At 47.0% G+C, this 20,806-nt stretch overlaps 2 protein-coding genes across 2 annotated transcripts; one reads left to right on the plus strand and one right to left on the minus strand.

Annotated features, from left to right (window-relative positions):
• Window positions 1-1,551: 1,551 nt before the first annotated feature.
• LOC105187508 (probable basic-leucine zipper transcription factor Q) lies at window positions 1,552-17,189 on the minus strand. The gene is made up of 2 exons (XM_025307143.1): window positions 16,692-17,189; window positions 1,552-3,459 (listed from the first exon to the last, which is right to left on the minus strand). Exons 1-2 carry the CDS (start codon window positions 16,698-16,700, stop codon window positions 1,657-1,659), a joined length of 1,812 nt encoding a protein of 603 aa, XP_025162928.1. The 5' UTR covers window positions 16,701-17,189; the 3' UTR covers window positions 1,552-1,656.
• An 813-nt stretch (window positions 17,190-18,002) lies between these two features.
• On the plus strand, window positions 18,003-20,595 carry LOC105187509 (F-box only protein 9). The gene is made up of 7 exons (XM_011148333.3): window positions 18,003-18,194; window positions 18,485-18,706; window positions 18,785-19,093; window positions 19,204-19,367; window positions 19,442-19,633; window positions 19,710-19,947; window positions 20,042-20,595. The coding sequence occupies exons 1-7, from the start codon at window positions 18,192-18,194 to the stop codon at window positions 20,261-20,263; spliced, it is 1,350 nt and encodes a 449-aa protein (XP_011146635.1). The 5' UTR covers window positions 18,003-18,191; the 3' UTR covers window positions 20,264-20,595.
• Window positions 20,596-20,806: the final 211 nt, after the last annotated feature.

Genomic DNA, 20,806 nt, shown 5'->3' on the forward strand with positions numbered 1-20,806 from the left:
CTTTTCCCAACGCGGTCGAGCGTGTTCTTACGATTTATTGACCGACGAAGTCGGGGCGGCGGCGCCCGTCGCGAACGCTGTACCGAGAGTAGTAGTGGATGAAAAAAGCGCGGGGATCGAAGAGGGATAAAGGAAACGGTGTTGTACAGTCGTAATGTTATGTTATGTACAATGCTCGTCTGTGTCGCAATTAAGTCGAGCCTGCGTAATCCAGAGGCCGGGCAGATAGGCGGACCGTCGGCAGTCTACCACCGACGAGTACTTGTTTATGGTAACGCACAATCGTAATTAATGCCATTACGCTCGTTAAGGAACGGCGGCTCGCAGCCGATTCACCTGTGAGCAGAATCGCTTCGCGATTTCCGTCTCACGTCGTGCGGAAGAGACTCGCTCGAGAAGCTCTGGACGGAAGTGCCGCGCGCGCGCGCGCGCGAGAGAGAGAGATGCGCGGAGCAAATTTTCGTCCGGCGACGTAACTCGCCGGGGGCTATCGCGAAGACCGCGACGATCTTCGATTTCACTCTTGACGCTGGTATTCAAGGTTACCCGTCGTCACGACGGTATCGCTGAGTTTACCGAGTCATCGTTTCTCTCCCGTGCGCGCGTTCTCTCGCGAAGGCGTGCGAGCCGCGGAAGAACCGTTCGCTGTTGTACGCACAATTGATGTCGTAAGTGCCTCCAACTGGTTTCGTTCTGGGTGCAGTCTTTATTTCCCTTTTCGAGATGAACGTGTCGCGTCTAAACGTACCCTCTCGGTGCAAGGAGGTAGACAACGGCGAAGAGTGACAGCTACGGTCATTGCGTCTCGAGGAAATTCTACCTATTCGTACAGCTACTAGCATTTGACACGCGTCACGCTTGTGAAAGAACTCTCACTTACCTCCGTGAGACATAACATCCGTGAGATCTTGGCCGTCGGTTATTGATCGTCTTCAAGTACTCGCGATCAGCGTATAGACGCGACACGTCGCCTCGAAAAGCGCCCACCCGGAGGCTGTCGAGTAATTTATGATTTCTGTTGCATGCGCGAGTGACACGTTCCTGCTCGAAATCAACGCTCAAGTGTCTCGGGACGAGGGAGACGTCGGATTTGGAAATATGCACTTCTGATTCCCAGGTTTCGTTTCTCGGGACGGGAACGGGAACACGCGGTCCCAAAGCCGACCGAACGGTCGTCCGCTCGCTTTATTTAATTCTACGATGTAAACGTGTGCCAATCTCGTCATTGTCTCAGGTTAGTGCCACTCTCGGCTATTTTTATATAAATTACCCAGACATCTGGAAACACGGGGATCTCTTTCGGTATCTCATTACAGCAGTGATGCGTATCAATGTGAACTTTGCTGTTGCAATTTTGTCGGCCGCGAGATATTACACGCGTACCCGCGTGAAGAGTACGTCGAGAGAACGGAAAGGATAAAAGAGACAGATGAGATAAGAGAAGAGAGAGGGGAGCCAGAGAAGCAGAAGAACAGAGAAGTAGGAAGAGACAGACAGAGAGAGAGAGAGAGAGAGAGAGAGAGAGAGAGAGAGAGAGAGAGAGAGAGAGAGAGAGAGAGAGAGAGAGAGAGCTCGATTTCACCTTACTAATATCGTCCTGTAGCGATTTACACGACTCGTCCAAGTCTTACATCGGTACGCCAATCCGCCCCACGCTCACGCCAGCTTGCCGCGGGTACTCGTGCTGAACTGCTGATAGTTCTTGTTGGGTAACGCGCCCACGTTCAGCGCCAGTACCTTCGACACGATGTTCAGATCCTCGTGACCGCCCGAGCCCTGGACGTTGCCCAAGTCGCCGACCACTCCCGACTGATAGAGTAGATGCTGGATCTGCTTGGCGGGCGTCTGCGGTCTCGCCGGAGTGACTTGCCGATACTGCACGTAGGGATTGTAAACGAACGTGCTGGGCTGGGGGTACCTCGGCAGGGATTGCACATTGAAGTTGTACGTGTTCTTGGACGGCGGTGGCTGCTTCTCCGGGTTGAAGCCGAAGTTGCCGACCGCGTTGAAGGCCTCTTGCCGGTTGAATCGATTGGCCGGAGTCTGGACTGGTGGCTGGAAGTCACTCGAGAAGGCGCCGAAACTTTGCTGTAGCCGTTGCAGGTGTTGCTGCTGTTGTTGCGGCTGCGGCTGCGACTGCGGCTGCGGCTGCGGCTGCGGCTGTGGCTGGGGCTGCAGTTGCTGTTGGAAGTGTAGCTGCTCCTGATAGCTCGTCGTGCGGAACAGCGGCGGCGCTACGACGCTGGGAACTTCTAGAGCTACGCTCGGCTGAAGGTGAACGGAGGCCTCCGCCACAGGTGGATGAAGAGCCAGCGCGTTCGACTGCTCGAAGATGCGCGGCTTCTGCGCCTGGAACAGATGATGCTGATGCAGGCGATAGAGCCTCTGCTCCTCCAGCTGCTTGATCTTCGCTTGCTCCTCCAGGTGCTTGATTCTCGCTTGTTCTTGCAGGTACAGCTGGTGTTGCTGTTGCTGTTGCTTCTGTATGACTTGCTGCTCATATAGCTGACGCTGCCGCACGAGGAACTGCGTCTGCTGGATCTGCTGTTGTTGCAGCTCCGCCAGCTGTTGCTCCAGCAGCTTCTGCTTGAACTCCAGCTGCTCCTGAAGAGTCAGAGCCTGACCGTCGCCTGACTGTCTGTAGATCGGCACGACACTCTTCGGCACACCCAGTTCGTCCTGTTGCACCGTGAAAGCTGCCACCAAAGGTGCCTGGAAGATCTTCACCTCCTCCGCCGAAGGCTTCTCGCTAGTGGAAGCGGATAACGAGGAGTTGACGTTTTTCGGAGGAACCGTCAGACTAGATGCCGTCGGTTTCGGCACTATCAACGAGTTGGAGCTCGCGATTCCGTTGCTAGCGCCTTGTGCCAAACTCTCCGATAGCTGCGTGATCGGCTTCAACGTGATGCTCTCGACCACCTTGTTCAACGAGGACGAGCTCGCGGAGAAGGTTTTCGGTTCCACCGGATCCATCTTGGGTTCGGCTCGCTGTTCATACGTGGCCGGCTTCTTGTCCGGCACGACCACGTTCTGTACGTGGAAGAAGCTCCTGGCGTCATCGTGGCTCGCCTTCTCGATCGTCATCGTCGAAGAACCCGACGGAGATGCGTACTTCTTCACGTCGACGAAGCTCGAGTTCTGCAGCTTCTCCTCGTTCTGCAGCGCCTCCTCGTCACCCGGGAAATCGTTGAACGAGAAGGTGCTCCGTTGTATCGTGCCGACGTTCCTCTTCAGCACGTCGTCAAAAGACATCTCTACGTGCGGCTTCTCGTCATCATCTTTACGCTGCTCCGCCGACTCGGCTTCCAGGTCTGTCAGCGCCTTCAGCAGCGCTTGTCGCAGGTTCTTGTCGAGCTTCACCGGTGCGGGCGCGATCTCCAGGCCCTTGGTCGAGATTTCGGCCTGTTGAGACCTCGCCGGGCTGCAGCGTGCCACCGCTAGCAAAATTGTTATGCATACCTGCGAAAATGCGACGCGTATTGAGACAATTACGTAGATCGAGTTGCAATTCTTCTATTAATATAATTACGCTCGTCGGTTATCCTCGCCGCGACGAGGTAATTAAGGGATAGCATGAAATAACGGAACTCTTGAAGTAACGAGGAAGGCCACGAAAGAAATCTTAAAGATACTGAAAGAGTATGAAGAACTTCTTTCTCGGTCGTCCTGAAATTGCCCGTCGCGTTGTTTGAGGAATACCGATGAATCGTGTTTGCCTTGGTGAAATCGGAAAGCGCGAGTCGGATTCTTTTCAAGAAATTGGTTTGTGCAGGCGAACTCGTGCCGGTATTGCACTCGATTGTCGAATATCGCGAAGTATATTGTAAAAGCCAAATTAAAAAAACAGGGAGGGGGGGTGAGAGAAATTCTCGACACACATGTGGTTTTTAATCCTGGCGAATCGTTTGTTCTGGTCTAATGACTGATTGATATAGCCAGGGGAATTGACTCTGCAGCAGAATTAACCTGAAAATTAGGAGAAAGTTAAATTCGGGCTTAAATCTTCTTTTCTCGAGGCCGTTAAAAAGTGGGCCGGCCCCGCCGTTGCTGCAGTGAATCTCTTAATTATGTATGCGGCTGATTAGGGACTGACGAACTGTCGGGCCGATTTATAAACGTGAACCGGTGACGACACGAGATCCCTTGAACGGAACATTTACGATTGGTTTCACCGTATTGATTCGAGCGAAGTGGACGAGGAAGTGGAGAGAGAGAGAGAGAGAGAGAGAGAGACTGAAAGCCGGGAGTGCGTCCGTCTTCAGTCTATTCCCCAATGAGTACCGTTACGTATGGAAGACTCACAACGGGCCGTAGGCGATTTTCTCCTCCTAAAAACACAGTAAACACGTATCCGTCGGCTTTCGAGCCGACCGTACCGAGGCACCGTTGGCCCGATGGCTCACGTGTTTTTACGTAATTACGCGTACACGCCTGATGACGCGCCGCGGCCGCGGCCGCGACGACACGAGCGTGCATATTAATTAAAAGTCGCGTTTCTCTCTCGCGTAGGGATGCAACGATAAATCGATAATATCGAAATATCGAGAGGAAAATATCGAATATTTATCGATATTTTTTATCTCCGATAAAATCGATGTATCGATATGAATTTTATCGATATTTTTTATCTCCGATATTTTTTTATCTCCGATAAAATCGATATATCGATATGAATTTTATTGATATTTCGTATTTTCCAGTTACAGCTCGGGGCGCGTATTACGATTCTACGACCGAGCTGAAAATTACAAAAGTGAATTCACTAGAATATATATTATGTAATTGGTCGATGTCTATAGTAAATTCGCTCACTTTTATCATTTTCACCTCGATCGTTGAACCGTAATAGATCTCCTGCTCCATGTATGCGGTGATCCCCGGCAAACGACTGCGGTTTATTATATATTTTCTAATAAAAATATGACAATAAATTATGCGAAGATAAAAATGTTTAAAAGATTTTTTTTCAAATTTTCATGTACACTCTTTATATGCGTACGCCTACATGTATACATTTTTTTATATAGATATCGATATAAATGTCGATATTTTTCAAAATTATCCATATTATCGTTATTGGTGGTTCTAAATGACGATAATATCGTTATCGATATTTTGAGAAATCGTCACATCCCTACTCTCGCGAGCGCATCCTCGCAAAGTGGGGAACAGCGCGCGCACGAGCGTAATGAGTTCTCGACGGGTCTTAAACCGTTCCTTATTAGCCGATTTCTCTGCCGAGCACTCCGAGAGGAATAATACAACGCTCTTAATCGTTGAAACGCCGCGCTTCTCGACGCTCTCGAGGATTTCACGGGGAACGTGAGAGGACACTCGCGAATCGAAGCTCGAAGATGCGAGTAAGAGGAGGGAAGGTTTCCTCGGAATTCAGCGGCGGACTCTGAATATTTCTGACAAACTCCTCGCGCACACCCTCGCGCATCCCTCAACTCGATCCGCCGATTTTATCTCGCCGCGAGCCGCCGGTTACGTCGTTATTAAAAACGCGTTTCAAGCTATCACGGTGAATCGCGCTCGCGCCTGGATCACAACGGGATAATATAAATTGCCGGGTTACAAGGCGAGGCGGAGGAGGAGGAGGAGGAGGAGGCGTGTACCGATCAAGGAAGGGAAAGATAAGTGCGAGAGAACTCGGCGGGGATTCCATTATGTTCCCGTTGCAACCCGAATGCAATTAGAAGCACGTATCTTTAATTACGCACGTGAACGAGCTGCGTACGCGCGGCTCTTGGGAATAAACTTTGGTATTTAAGTGGAGAGAAACTCTCCCGGTGGATGTCTCGGAGCTTTGTTACGTCCCGCTGCGGGTAATCGGAACTGAGAACGCGACGAGGACTCTCGTCGGCTGCTTAACCCCTTCGAGATCCCCGCTCATACGTTTGACCCGGACGCTCGTCGATTTTTCTCTCCTCTCCTCCAGGCAGGCAGCGTCAGCTCCACGGCATTCCAGACGGCCGGCATTCTTGCGCCAAGGAAAACGCGCTTCGAAACGCGCGCGGCAGCCTTACGAACTTACGAAACTCGAAAGAAACGCGCAAACACCGTCTCGAGTCTCGTCTCGAAGTTTCTCCCTCCCGTGTAAATCACACACACGGGGTCACTAATTGACGCATCCCGACGCTCGTCAGCCGCTTGACTTCTTGCACGTCCGATCCATTAATAATAGTCGCGTCTTCATCGGGTCTGGCTCACCACGCCTGGCAATTGCACGCGAATTACCCCGGCGATTACGCGACGACGACGGTCTCGATCCGCGGGATCCGCGCTCCTCCTCAATTACACGCTTCCTCGTTTAACGTACGGTGTGCGTTTCCCAGTCATTTTCGTAATGACACGCGACCACGAGTGAGTGAGTAACGTGAGACGTAACTCTCGGCTTAAGCCGATTTCATTATCGAGACGGCGAGCGGGCGAATCACGAGCGCAAAGGACTCTCCCTCCCCCCGTCCCAGCGTGGTTCGCCGATTTCTCGTGCGGAAATCGTAACGGGGCGGAATCGTAATCCATCTAGGATGGAATGCCGGGAATGAGAAGCCGGGGCGTTACGCCCCGGAAAGGTCACGAGCTACCCACCGGGAGCGATCGCGGCCGATTGAACTTTCACCCTCGCGATCGGCAGCGCTCGCGTCAAATTGCTTCGGTGGGAGTTGCGACGCGGCGCGTTTCTCGCACGCGCATTTTCGCCACGAGGGAAAAATCGGCCTTCGCCGCGTCGTAAAGCGAGAGAACGACGTTGCTGTCAACCGTAAAACTCCCTCATCGGAGCCCACGTGGAGCTCGGTGAAAATCAGCGGATTCCTCGCGGGCGTGCGTTAAACGCTCCCGCGTGTGCAAACAACAGAGATAAGAAGAAGGAGAGAGAGAGAGAGAGAGAGAGAGAGAGAGAGAGAGAGAGAGAGAGAGAGAGAGGGACAGCGCAAAGGGAAACAAAGCGGGGCTGATCCTCTGACATTTGTGAGGAAAGTTACGCCGCACCTTCCCAGAAGGAAGAAGAGAAAAGCGACACCAGGGAGGACGGCGCTGGCGGGGGTCAACTGCGAAGATACGCAAACGATGGAATTATCAAATTATGCATACTTTCCGAGCGGTAACGAGCTCGACTTTAAGTAGCCCGGCGCTTTTGCCGCGGGAGAAAATCGCTTAAAGTACGGACCGCGCGTTGGGAACGTGCCGGCTGAATTATCCGCTAATTTACACATAGTAAAACCGCGCGGCCGCCTCTTCTTTAGTCATCCCACGTCATAAAATCTTGTGTTTCGCGCTTCGCGGCGGTTGATTAATCGCAAGAGCCGCTAATTTTCCGGTAAGAATCCGCCGGGTGAGTCTTAACTTGCGCCCGACTCGCCCGACTCGTCGTTAACCCTTTAACGCCCGACTTTTTATAAATGTTTTAAGAATAAAATTTGAGTTTTTTTGAACTGAGACTATAAGTAGTGATAACCAATAAAAATATCAGAATTTTATATCTACGAAAAACTACCTTTCCAAACAGAAACTACTCCCAGAAGTAAAAAATACGCCTGATCGGTTACATTTTTTTTTTTTTAGTTTTGATAATTTCACATCATACCTAATGGTTGGAAAAATTTCCTCGAAACATAAAACTTATATTCAGAACTTGATCTTTATTTACCCGGAATGGAATTGCATCGAGAGACGCAGAGGGGAATTTTACAGGTTTTGCAAATTATTTTTGTCCTGCTTTGCTCCTCTTTCGAGCTGCACAATTGAACGTCTTTTATTGTTTTCCTCAAGAAGCATGTGCTTGTTGTAACACTTTCTGATGTACGAAAAACGAAAATTAATAATTGACTTTTGAACGGAAAATGTAAAGTAATAGTATTTGTATTTTTTTTGTAAATATAACTATATAATAAACATATAATAAATATATAATATAAATATATAATAAAATATATTTGTAAATAAATTTTATAAAAATTATAAACATGGACACACTTAGAAATGGTGCAGATGGAAAAACCGTGAGACAATTACACGGAAAATCAGCATCAATCGTTTACTTCTGAATAAATGAGTACATGAAGTTTTCGCTTTTCGTTTGTTGCTTTCGCTAGTTTGGTTTTTTTATCGTTCGTTTTTTATTTATTGGTAAATATGACTTGGATCCTAAAAGCATATAGGAAATGAGCAACCTATACAGAGGGAAAAATGAAGAGTAATCTATACGACATAACTCTGATAGTCAGCTTGACATTTTTCAGCTGAAACTTTACTATATTTGTGAGTGAAGTTTATCATTCAGAGCGTCAAGCTTACTATTTCAGAAGAATATCTTATAGATCACCATTTAGATAGTCAATCGTCTCTTCATTTTTCGCCGCATAAAAGACCAGATTTCACGAAAATAGGTTGATTTCTTGATTTTCGTGTCCACCATATTGGATTCGCCATTTTGAATTTCTGTATTCTTTTAATTTCACATTTTGCATCTGAGAAAGCTTCCAAATGTATAAAATTATAACAGATACCAATCTATTCATTTATAGTGCACTTCTACATGTCAGTAACAACGCTAACTATGTCTACTTGGAATTTGACAAAACATATTATTATTAAAACTGAGTTAAAAACAGACTAAACGAATCCACATACAATCTATACACCATTTTTTAAAAGAAAAATTTACCTTTACAGTGATGGAAAGAAGACGAAAATATCTCCTTTTTCGACTAAGTTATGGATTCTGAAATCCGTTTCTGGTAACTATAGTTACCAGGAGGCGTTAAAGGGTTAAAGCAATATTCCTCAAGACTTTTGCTCGCGCGCGCTACAGCAGCCGGATCGAATGCACACCCCGGACGCTCTCGAACGCCGAATTCCAGCTTGACGATCGCGCGAGCTTGTGAAGCGACGAGCCGGATGAGAATCGACTCGCGCGAGGGCGAAGGCGAGGGCGAGGGGACGCCTCGCACGCCTCGAGCAACGGCCTGGCGACTTTGGGAACTTTCTAAACCCGGCGACAGACGCGCGGTCCTCCCATCCCGTTGGTCCAGCGCGCCATTAATCTTCGGTCGCGCGTACACTCGTGAGCGGGAGGAACCGCGACTAGCAGGTGTCGCGTCTCTCAATAATAATCGCGGCTCGATTCGCGCGCTGCACTTTTGAAACGACGGTTTCACTTTCGAAACTCGCCTGAGCGGCCTGAGGACGCTCTCAGGGCCGCGTTGGCGCGAGCGCGGCGCGTTGAGTAATTCTCCCGCGCATAATCGCGGGGGAATCGCTAATTCATCGACGAGCGTCGCACTTCCAAGGCGGAAGCAAAGATGAGACGTCATAAATATGCATATATACGCGCGTTCGTAGGAAAAGAAATGTCGCGAGGAGAAAGACGACAACATCGCGTCGTCATCGTCGTCGTCGTCGCCGTCGTCGTAACCGGACTGGAAGGAAAGAGAGAGAGAGAGAGAGAGAGAGAGAGAGAGAGAGGGAGAGAGAGAGAGAGAGAGAGAGAGAGGGAGAAAAAAATAATAAGAAACGAAAGAACGAAAGAAGAAAGCTGAAATTTCGGAACCGCCTTTGGCCGTCGCGAATCCCAGATTGTGCGAACGTTCTCGCGCGCGAACTCTTGACCCGTCATTTTCCAGATAGCGCGCGTGAGTTTCACCGCACCTCATAGGCGAGCTCGACTCGCTGCAAGATATTACAGATGCATGATGGGCGATATTGCAAACGACCCCGGACCTCGCGTTAATAATAATATCCAAGGAGTCGTGTGCGCAAGATGGTTCCCATTGTAGAAATTCGCGTTACCTTCGATGGAGCGATAATTAAGCGGGTTGCCGTAATAATTAAATGCGCGGTATTTCCGTGATGATCGGGACACGTCGCATGTTGATCGTGCGAACAGCTGCAGAGTCGGACTTTTTACAGCTCGGCCCTCGTCGCGCAATTATTAAAGGTCAGTGAGTGAAAAGGCCGAATGGTCAATCTCACGAGATCCGATTCCGTCGCAGCGCGCAACACGCGATCTTCGAAATACAAGCGGCTGGGTTCTCGACGACGGATTGTCAACAGGCGGTTTTCTCAACGAGCGGACAGCCGCTATTAGCCGCATAGCGCCAAGTCAGCGGCTGCTTGAAATTAATTGCCTCCGCGATAATCAGGCTAAGACTGTCAAGCTCCAATTATTGTCCAGCTATTTTCCAGGCCGGACCCCTTCTACATCGGCCGGCATTTATCGCGTCGCATCGAAAGGCAAGGAGCCGGCTCCCGGACGATACGATCAGCCGTCGGTAGTGAGACTTTACTTCGAGGCTCTGATAGGTTCATGGGAGGGTGGTAGTTTCACGAGAAACGTCGCAAATAATTACATTGGCGCCGCGTAACTAATGAAGAGGAATTTATCACAAAAAGAAACAAAAGGCCCGACGTGTGTGAGCTGTGATTACGATTACAATTATTCCTTCCTTCAATCAGACACTTTAAGTCTTAGAAAGACACTGAAGTCTTAGAAAGGTCCTAAAGCATCCGGGAAAAGTCGAATTTTCCCCGTGTCACCCGCGAATGAAGTGACGCGCGCGGTTCATCGAATGCCGATGATCCAATAACCTGAAGGAACCTGTCGCGATCTGCCGAGTTCTGAAAAGGAGAGCCGAGGATCGACCTGGCGGCTGTTTAAAAGCGCGATCGCGCAGAGGGGGGTAACAGCGTGAGAGAACTCGTCACGTTGATCTGGCTCGCAGGCAGTACGTTGTATGCGGTGCGACCTGCGGAGGAAGCTGAGGAGGACGAGGAAGAAGAAACCACCGCGAGAGCAGACGGCACTTTCACTCGGCAGTGTGTCGAGGATGCGCACGCTCGTGAACTTGCCTCGCATGGTGTTCCTCCAGCCGCGCCGTGACGAGCATTTAAACAGCCCGCGGAGTCCTATTACGGAGCCGCGACCGCCGTCATGAGCGTTTTGACCGCTTTTGCGAGTTCGTGAATCGGCTTTGACGCAACAACACCGCACGCCCGACCGCATCCTATTTTTCGCGCCATTAAAGCGCCCTCCCGCGAGATTTCCGGCCGAGCGACCAGCCGCGTCTGCGCGCCTCAATCACGTAGATTTATACTAATTACACGCGCGGGGATGATTTAGAGACACGGGACAGGAATGCTTCCCCACGCTCTTCTCACGCTCCCGATTAGCGCGCAAGGCGAAGGCGCGAGCGAGACTCGCTAAAAACCCCGGCGATCATTTTCGACGGACAGCTCTCCGAGACGAGAGAGCACAGAAACCGATCTCGCCGCGAGCGATCGGAAGCGAGAAACTTTTTTCAGCCGCGCGATCGATTAGTAAACATGTGTCCGGCCTCTTTGACGATCCGAGAGAATGTTACTTGACATTTTATATTTTTTATCTAAGATCGATTTTGCGATCGCGCGATCTTACGTCGCGGTGCGCGTGTCTCTGTTTTAATCCGGTATCAGGTCGGCGCAGAAGGATCGTCGATCAGGATAAAAAATGGAATTATCCGATTTCGAAGTATGAGCAACTTATACGAATAAAACTAACGCCGTCGACTCGGTATTTTTTTTTCAGACATCTAACGGGGACTTTCTATTTCCCCCTCAATACCCAAACTTCCCACGAGTCACTTCATAGAAATATGACGAGTCTTTTGCAGCAGTCTCATGCATATATCTCGTCGGACATTTGCGTGGCTCAGGAAGCAGAATATCTCTGATAGCGATGGACTGGGGACAAGTTACGACGATATTTCGGACGGCAGGCACAGAAACGCGGAAATGGCAAGGAAGATACGCGTGAAAGCGCGGTTCGGTAGTGTCGCCAAGTACGCGGTGATTATACAACGAGTCCTTGGCGTTGGATAACGCGCAGATCTGGCATCGAGCGGGCGTTTTCGCCGGGGAAAATGCACGTCGGCGTCGGGTCGAGCCCGAGGACGTCCGCGCGCCAATTCGCCGCGGAGAGGAAGAAGCCGTCGGCACTATGGGACGTTTGTATCTTTCTTCTGGCCAAAATTATAAAGATTAATTTTTATGAGGTAAATTTGTATACACAGGGGTATTTGGGGTCGCTGATCCTGAATCTGATATCAAGAACTTAAAAATGCAAAATGGCAGATCCAATGTGGCGGCCGGAAATCGTAATAATTATTTGTTTTGCGTAAAAATGAGATCCAGGTTTTGGGAGTCACTGACAATGAGTATACCGAGTGTATACCGAATTTGATACAAATCTATAATATCAAATTAAAATTAGTCATTTGAAGTCGCCATATTGGATTCGCCATTTTGAATATTTTAATTTAGACTCTGTATTCGTCATCTGTGATCGAACAAACATACGTACATAAACCGAGTTTGATACATATCCATAATATCATATAAAAATTAGCCATTTGAAGTCACCATATTGAATTCGCCGTTTTGAATTTTAAAATTTCGACTCCAGATTCGTAATCAGCGACTCAAAAAACCTTTAATAGATAAGTTTACATATAAAATACGACATTATTCGCTCTTACCAGTTTTGGCACAAAACGTTGATTTCGGCTCACCAGTGACCTGGTTAAAATGATCTTTGCTTGTAAAAATTATATTTCACAAAGTTGCGCTTAGCTGCAAATTTCTTAAACGGTTTTAAGAAGATTAAGGTTCCACCTAAAATATGAGACAAAATTTGGTTTGTTATCGGTTGTTCTGCCGGAAGTTCTGCTCCTTCAAATATTAGAAACAGGTTAAATCTTTATTTTCTCCTACTTTATATAGAAGATTTTCTCATCCGTAATATTCAAAGTTTAATTTATTATTATTATTTTGAAGCACTAATATGTGCTAAAAAAAGTATTTAAAACAGTGGTGCGTAAGGTTTAAGAGTTAAAAAAGAGATAAAAAATTTCAAAGAAATGAGTCGTTTTGCAACTTTAGTGCAAAAGTTGCGCGCACCTCTGAATACAAAACGCAAGGAAAAACATGCTTATCGTGGAACAAATTGACTCAAATATTTTCTTGTGTTTTAAGACTATTTGTCGAAACTTTTAGAATGTTTAGATGTTAGACGGACATTCACTTTGAATTTTATCCAGATTTTGGCCAGAAAAAGGATGCAAAGTGTAAGGGTCCCATAGTGCGTCGCTCGGAGCGGAGAAGTGGAACGCTCCGCGCAACAACGCGGCGTTATGAATCGAGAGACCCGCAGTTCGCAGGATCGAATCGCCGATCGTGCGTCAGGTGGAACGGCCGCTCGGACGCGGCGCGGCGCGGCGGATAATTGGCGTTCCACATCGTGCGGTAGCGAGCGATACCCACCGGTGATCGATGGTATCCCATCGCGGAGGATCGGGAAAGTTATCGGGAGGATAGAAACTCGATCGGCGGCGTCCGAAGTCTCTCGGACTCTCGGGCGAAGGAAAGCGTGAAAAATCCGCGGCGCGTGGGAGCGCGGCGCCTCTGTCTCTCGGCGATTGTGTGTCTTGCACACAATGTCGCGATGTCGTGCAGAGTGATCGCCCCGACGAAAGGTCGGTGGAATCGCGAGGAAAGGTCCGCGCGGGGAGAAGCCGGCTCGCCGCCGGCGCGATGTGCGAGTCGCACACTCGTGTTCCTCACTTTCCAGACGAAAAATCACCCGTCTAACGGAGCTAAAGCGCGCGAAGCCGCATTCGGTTATTAAGGAAGTCGTAAACGTCGCGGAGCGCGTCCTTCCTCGCCTTCCAGCCGGCCAGCCGGCCGCGCTCGTTCTCGCGAACGAGCACGCGACTCGGACGCCGATCAGAGACGCCGCGCCGATGCGGCGTCTTACGAAATGACCGGAAAGCTCTCTTCTCCATTCAAACGAGGTGGCACGCAGCCGGAGGAATGCCCGGCTGGCCGCGTGTCCGCGGCTGTTACGTGCGCGCTGTTCTCGATCAGAAGTTCCGCGCACTTCGGGATTCTATCCTCGAGCGCCTCGTGTTTCGTAACGATCTCGCCCATCGTGTAACACCGGAATCTGGTCTATCTCTCATGGATGGAAAACGGATCGCCAGGCTGAGCGGGGGGGGGGGGAAGAAGGAGGAGAGAGAAAAATGGGAAAGGGAAAGTCAAAGAGGAGAAGAAGATGAGGCGGAGAACTCTCTTTCTTCGGGAACGGCTCGAAAAAGCATGCCACCTGCTTTCGAAGGTCGTCGAACCCGCCAGACATTCGTACAATACTCCACACCCATGTTCCTCGTCATCGATCCCTAATTACTTTCTCCCGGTACGAAGTAGAGGAAAACGAGTCGCGGCCGCGCTCGCCGTGACTATGTACGAAGATGAAGGACTCGTCGAGCGGTCAGCTTGAGGATTCTCCTTCAGGCTGACAATGTAATTGAATGTTACGCGCGACACAGCGCGATTAGAGGACGAGGAAATTTCATCGACATTAACAGCGAGCGATGGAGATAACACTGACTCTCTTAATCTGCCGCGAGTCGCCGATGAAAATGGAGAGAAGTCGCAGAGGACGGCGACCATATCCGACATTTTTCAGAGGAAGCCTGAATTCGCGAGGGGAAACCTGTTTCTCAAATATCATCCGCTTTCGCCTAAGTGCACGCACGAGTCGTAAAAATCATCCCGGACTATTCGGATGATACTTCTCCCACCCGACGACGATCGGCCGACTGAATCAGATTGTATTTCGAATCGGCCGTTTCTAAACCACACCCTGTGCCGATTTCAGACGCGCTCTCACACGCGTGCATGCACATAGCAAGCGTTATCAGACTTTTTGCGTTCCGTAAAGACAATCGTGCGTCTCGTGAGAAAAAGAGAAAGAGAGAGAAAAAGGGAGAGAGCACGCGCGTTTATCGGATAAATATATAGACCGTGACGGGCGATAACGTTTCGGATTAAGAAACTTTCGCTGTTTCTCTTTCTCACGATCTGCTTTTTCCTTTTCTTTTTTTCTTCTTTTATTTTCACAGCACGCGGCGATCGATATCGACTAGCTACCAACTAGCGGGTCGACCTTCGATTTCGATTTCGACCCGCGATCCCATCGTAATTCCGACTATTCAATTAACACTCAATTAATATATACGCACACGCGATCGCGTACCACATGACAACTGGGTCGTTAGAAGCGCTGCTATTTACGGAATATATATATTTAACACGCTCGCGTGTGTTGCAGAAATTGCCCCCCCCGCCCCTCGTGTGTGAGTAGAAATTGATCTACCGGACGGTCCAGCAACTTCGCCGGAGCACGCCACTTCGTTTTAATGTGAATTCTCGTAATGAGCCAGCACTTCGCGGTGAATTCGCGGCCACGAGCGCGAAGCCGACGCGATTCCGACGAGCTCGAATTGCGGCCCGCAAAGCGTGCGATCGTTCTTTCTCTATTTTCTCTCCTCCTGCCGTCTCATTAATTTCAATCGAAACAACGTGATATCCGTCCGTTCGGTTTTTTTCCTCATGATTTATTTCGACAACCGTTATTATGGGTCATCGTGAATTCTCGAGAGGCGAGGCGCGAGAAGGATTGAGAGATATTGCATTAGCGTTTAACGCGGCTGTTTTCGAAAGCGAGCCGGTATCTTTAGTGTGATTTGGAGGAACGCTTGATTATCGACGAAATTATTCGCTTCTCCTGTACAAAGTGATCGCTACCTGCAAAATTTCACGACGGACTACGTGGGAAATTTCACAACGCGCGGCGATACTTTCGCATCGATGTCGAGTCGTAATTTGCTAATACGTAGCATATTAGCATACACACACACACACATACACGGACAGCAACATGTTTTCACTGAGACAGCGGCTAAACCGCCGAAATTACTGTTTGATATTAATTGACAAGTTGCACGGAGGATCGCGCTAATCGGGCTAACCGGTTGGTCAAGTGATTACCGCCATTCGCGGAGTACTGTTAAGTAGAAAAGCTACTCTTCCGCTCGAGCGACACATCGTATATTCGCTCGCGAATCCAAGAATCGCGAAACGTACGACGGAAGAAGAAAGTAGCCGTGAAATGCTCGTGTCGCGGATTTCCTCCAGGTAGAAACTCGGTGTCTGCTCGAGCATCGATGCGAAAGCACACTTCTACGCAGGACCTATTGTACCTGCGAATCAAATGTTCTTTCGTTTGTGTCGTTTTGTTCAAATTGACGACTCGAAAACAGCTGAATATTCTTCTCTGTGAAATATTTTTCCGCATTCGAGCTGTTGTATCTCAAAAGAGCAATCGCACGCATCGAACGATAATCTAATTTATCGTGTTAATCGTTCGTGTGTTTGTCGCGTTAAAAAATATTTGCGCGACCGTACGATATCACACACAAGCGAACGCTTCTTAATCACAACGTGCGCCTCAACACGCTCTGTGGGTTTCCCCTAAACGCTGATCACTTTGCACTCATCGATCAACATTAGTTGATTCACTGTCACTTAGCACGAGACTTGTAATCCACAATCGCGAACGAGATAGCAACAAAAAGAAGTGAGAAGAAGAAGCAAGAGAGAGAGAGAAAGAGAGAGAGAGAGAGAGAGAGAGAGAGAGAGAGAGAGAGAGAGAGAGAGAGAGAGAGAGAGAGAGAGAAAAGAAGAAAGGAGAAAGATACCGACGCGGCGAAGAAATCAGGCGTGACGAAAGAGAGAAGAGAAAATCGGAGGAAAGTTCCAGCCAGGTGGGAAAGCGATAATCAGAAGTGAATTAGTGGTTTCGTACTCACCAAGCGCATGATGCTGTCTGTGTCCAGGCTCGTTCGGTTCTCGGCTTTTACTCGGGAAGATGATCTCGTAGGTAGGCAGGCAGGCAGGCAGACAGGTAGAGGCAGTGATAGTTTCGTGAAGGAGGTGGGGTTGCGTCGCAGGGTACCCCACCGATGTTAACACGCGTACGCATTTCGCTACATGTACGTGTATCGAAGATGAAGAAGAACAACCGAACGGTGTGTAGGTAGGTTCGATGTCCAGTATTTTTCGCTACTTTCGGCCGCTCGTTTGAACGTCACCACGTTCCCGTGACATATTTCCAAAGCGATTTCCCACGTTCCTCCAGTGTCTTCCGATGTATGTAGAAATCGAGATAAGTCGAGAAAATATTCGCATCTGATCTCAACTTGGGACGAACGAATAATGCTTGAGCTTGATACACTGAAGTAGTCCGCGCATACTTTTAGGCGATTCCGACTGAAGTTTGATTTGGATCGCGCTCTCGAATCGATTAAGCTCGATTACTCTCGATGAGCCCACGATCGATGATTGATACGATTGATTTCTTTAATTTTTATTAATATTAATTTTATCAGATATAGATTGTTTTAATCAGGTTTTTACAGATTTTAATCTTCAAGTTGTATGAAATTAATTTCTTTATTTTACAGTTCAGTTGTCATTATTCATCTCATATCGATCTCGAAGCGGTTCTAACTTCGATCGGAAATATCATGAGTCCGTTCATCTTCTTAACTGCACTTTCTGCATTCAAGGCGAGATAAGATAAGAGTATATTAAAATTTGAAAGCGAGTGAAAAAGGTAGTGAAATGTGAAATTGTGACTGAAACGATGGTATGCAAAGTACTGTATGATGTAAAAACGGCTCCTTTTTCTGTTCGAATTGTATAACATTTGTATAACATTTCTATCAATTGAATATATATATATATATATATATCGTTATATTTTTTAAACATAACCAAATACACTTTCAAGTGTCTATACTAGAGGATATTCATTCACTTATACCTAACATCTGAATTTTAATTCGAATAATTTTCGAATGTTATATCGTCTGTACTTGTGCGCTGTTTATACTTATATTCATCAAATACATCTTGAATTACATTTCTCATACATCAGATCGACAATTTACAGCACTAATATATATAATGGCTTAATTAATTAAATAGTAATTAAAAGTAAGAGGTCATCTCCCCTCTCAAACCTCGTGCGATGAGCGTAAACCAATAATTACGGTAATGACAACGACATTGCAAAGAGAACAATGTGTCTACATTGCATCAGCGGAGTCGAACAGTGCACGTCGCTCGCGTAATGACCTTCGTCGGTTCGCCTTTCTTCGACGAGCCGAAAAAACGCGTAGCAGAGAGCGAGAACCATGGCGGCGGTACTATTGGCGAAATTGTGCTTTCGCTGTGTCGTGCGCTTTTCTGACCGAGAGTACATGCGCTGAAGGAAAAATACCAACGTGATTGAATAGGACGAGAAAATGGTATGTGAAAACGTAAACGACCGCGACTGTCGCCGCGAGATAAATACGTAATCGTACGCCGGAATATCCGACTGCAACCCTAACCTTGTCTCGAGCCAATATCGACGTATTATCGTCAACAATATGTTGCGTCATTTCTTTATGCTGCGTCATTTGCACGACACGCGGATCATCATCGTGCATTTCACCCCTTTCACTTGACGCTTAAAGTTTATCCCAATCTGTATGAGTAATAAATTGTCATTTCGGGTTTTAGCAATTTAAATATTTGTTGCTTCATGCATTGGCAGAACCACTGCAGTGGATCTAGTGATGACACCGATGAAGGCGATGATCAGGAGGCGTCTTCCTTGAGACAAGAGGAGACAAAGATTGAGGATGCCTTAACATCTTTCAGGGAACAGTGGCAGCGAGAGTTGACAATATCACCCAAACGTGACACTCCGAGGTCATATTCACCAAAAGAGCCTAACATTGAGGTCACTAGCGATGAGGCCTCAATTGAAAGCAGGGTATGATGCTTGATAAGAAAGTTATGTAACAACGAACAATTTTCTAGATGTCCATATCATGAAATGTTTATATTTTAGGCGAAGAATCTATTCCTCAAAGGTATCGAGCACGAGCAGAGCAGAAAATTTTATGAGGCTATTCAGTTTTATAAGCGTGCAGTGCAACTGGTCCCTGATATTGAAGTTCGTTTGTATGAATCAACAAAAACAAAAGTAAGGGACAAATTTGATACCGACGATAGTTTGGATACATTAAACAATGATCTCTCAACAAATGACAGTGAGAACTACTTTGAGGTTGATGAAGAAGAAACTGATTTATTTAGCAAGTTGTCTAGAATTGTAAATCGCAATCAATGTGTGTGTTTCCCCAAATTTGAGCAAAATGTAAGTATTTTATTTTTAGACCATTTTATGTATCTTTAAATACATGATTGTATAATATTATATATTAAATGATAAGTGATTTTTTAAAAATATTTATCTTTGTGTTTCAGACAACACATATATCTGCATTGCCAACAGAAATAGTGCTCTACATTCTAAGATGGGTTGTGTCTTCCGACCTAGATTTTCGGTCGTTGGAAATGTTCTCGAGAGTATGCCGCGGGTTTTACATATCCGCACGAGACAAGGAAATCTGGCGACTGGCTTGTGTAAGGTAAACATCGACAATAGATCAGTATGTGTTCGTTTACCTCGTAACCAATGTTTAACTTTCATGATTTACGACAGGATATGGGGTGTAAATTGTGGTACCTGTGAGCCAAAGTACCAATCATGGAGGGATATGTATTTGCAACGGCCTAGATTAAGATACAATGGATGTTATATTAGCAAAACCAGCTATATTCGTGATGGAGAAAACAGTTTCCAGGATCGTTTTTACCGACCGTGGCATCTCGTCGAGTACTTTAGATACCTGAGGTACATAAATGTTAATACTGTTACTAGAATCCATGTAATTTCCCTTCCCCACTGTTATTTTGCTTTTTGTATTTAGATTTTTTCCCGAGGGAAGAGTCTTAATGCTGACATCCACCGACGAGGCTCAAAGCTGCGTGAATTCTTTACGAAGCCATGTACCTCGCAACTCATCGGTTCTTATCGGGCACTATCGACTACACGATAATTTCGTTACACTGGTGCTGAAAAAGCAAGAGACTAAAACAGTTAATTTCGCATATAGACGGAATAAAAGGGAACCGGTACATGACAGTGGCGAACAAACGTTTCATATTGTAAGTAAATAAAAAGAGCCAAGTACACATCAATATGGTGAAAGATTTTATGAGAAAACTGATCAATATATCTTCACAACGTTTTTCATTCTAGGAATTCGAGATACAGAACCACCATAGGCGAGTGAATTCGCAACTGAAGTGGGTCAGTTACAGTATTTTCACAAAATACAGAAACGGGAATGAGGTGAAGCTTTGTTTGAAAGAACCATCCGTAAGGGAATTCAGGGTGTCACCGATTGGCGGCAGGTATCCGCCTCTTAAATTCAGCAGGGTAAAGAGTTACACTCAGGAGAGCGAAGCCCCGTTGCAGTAACGAGTACCGTGACGAAAATATGTACGCGAGTAACGAAGAGTACAACATTATTCTTGCAGAAGAAAATAGCGGATGTATTGTCGAAGTGTGTTAACTATTTAATGTAAAGATATGGAGCATGCGAGGATTTAATTTCGATTATATATGTGTGTCAGCATACACACACACATACACATGGCGCTTTGGATCATTAATTAAAAAAGTACGTATATTTTTGAAGATGTTTTATTTCTTTGGTATCTCTCACGTTGTATTCTATAACGGTCTCTATTAGTACGCTGTACAACCTGTAAATCACAACTATCCTTTGAAGTGTATTAATTGCATCGACGATAACGCATCCAATCATATCGCGGCGTAAATAAATTATTTTGTAGGTCTAATATTTAATTATTTAAGCACACTCGAACACAGTGCCTTATATTATTTCACAATGAGTTGTACGCTTAAGGTTCTAACAAAGTATCTATTCAAGAGTGTAATTACAACGGTCTCTGTTGTTTAATAGCTCATTAATTATTGCTTATCCTTAGCACAGTTAAG

The sequence above is a fragment of the Harpegnathos saltator genome, unplaced genomic scaffold, assembly GCF_003227715.2.
Source record: "Harpegnathos saltator strain DR-91 unplaced genomic scaffold, Hsal_v8.6 scaffold126, whole genome shotgun sequence".
NCBI classification, from domain to species: domain Eukaryota; kingdom Metazoa; phylum Arthropoda; class Insecta; order Hymenoptera; family Formicidae; genus Harpegnathos; species Harpegnathos saltator.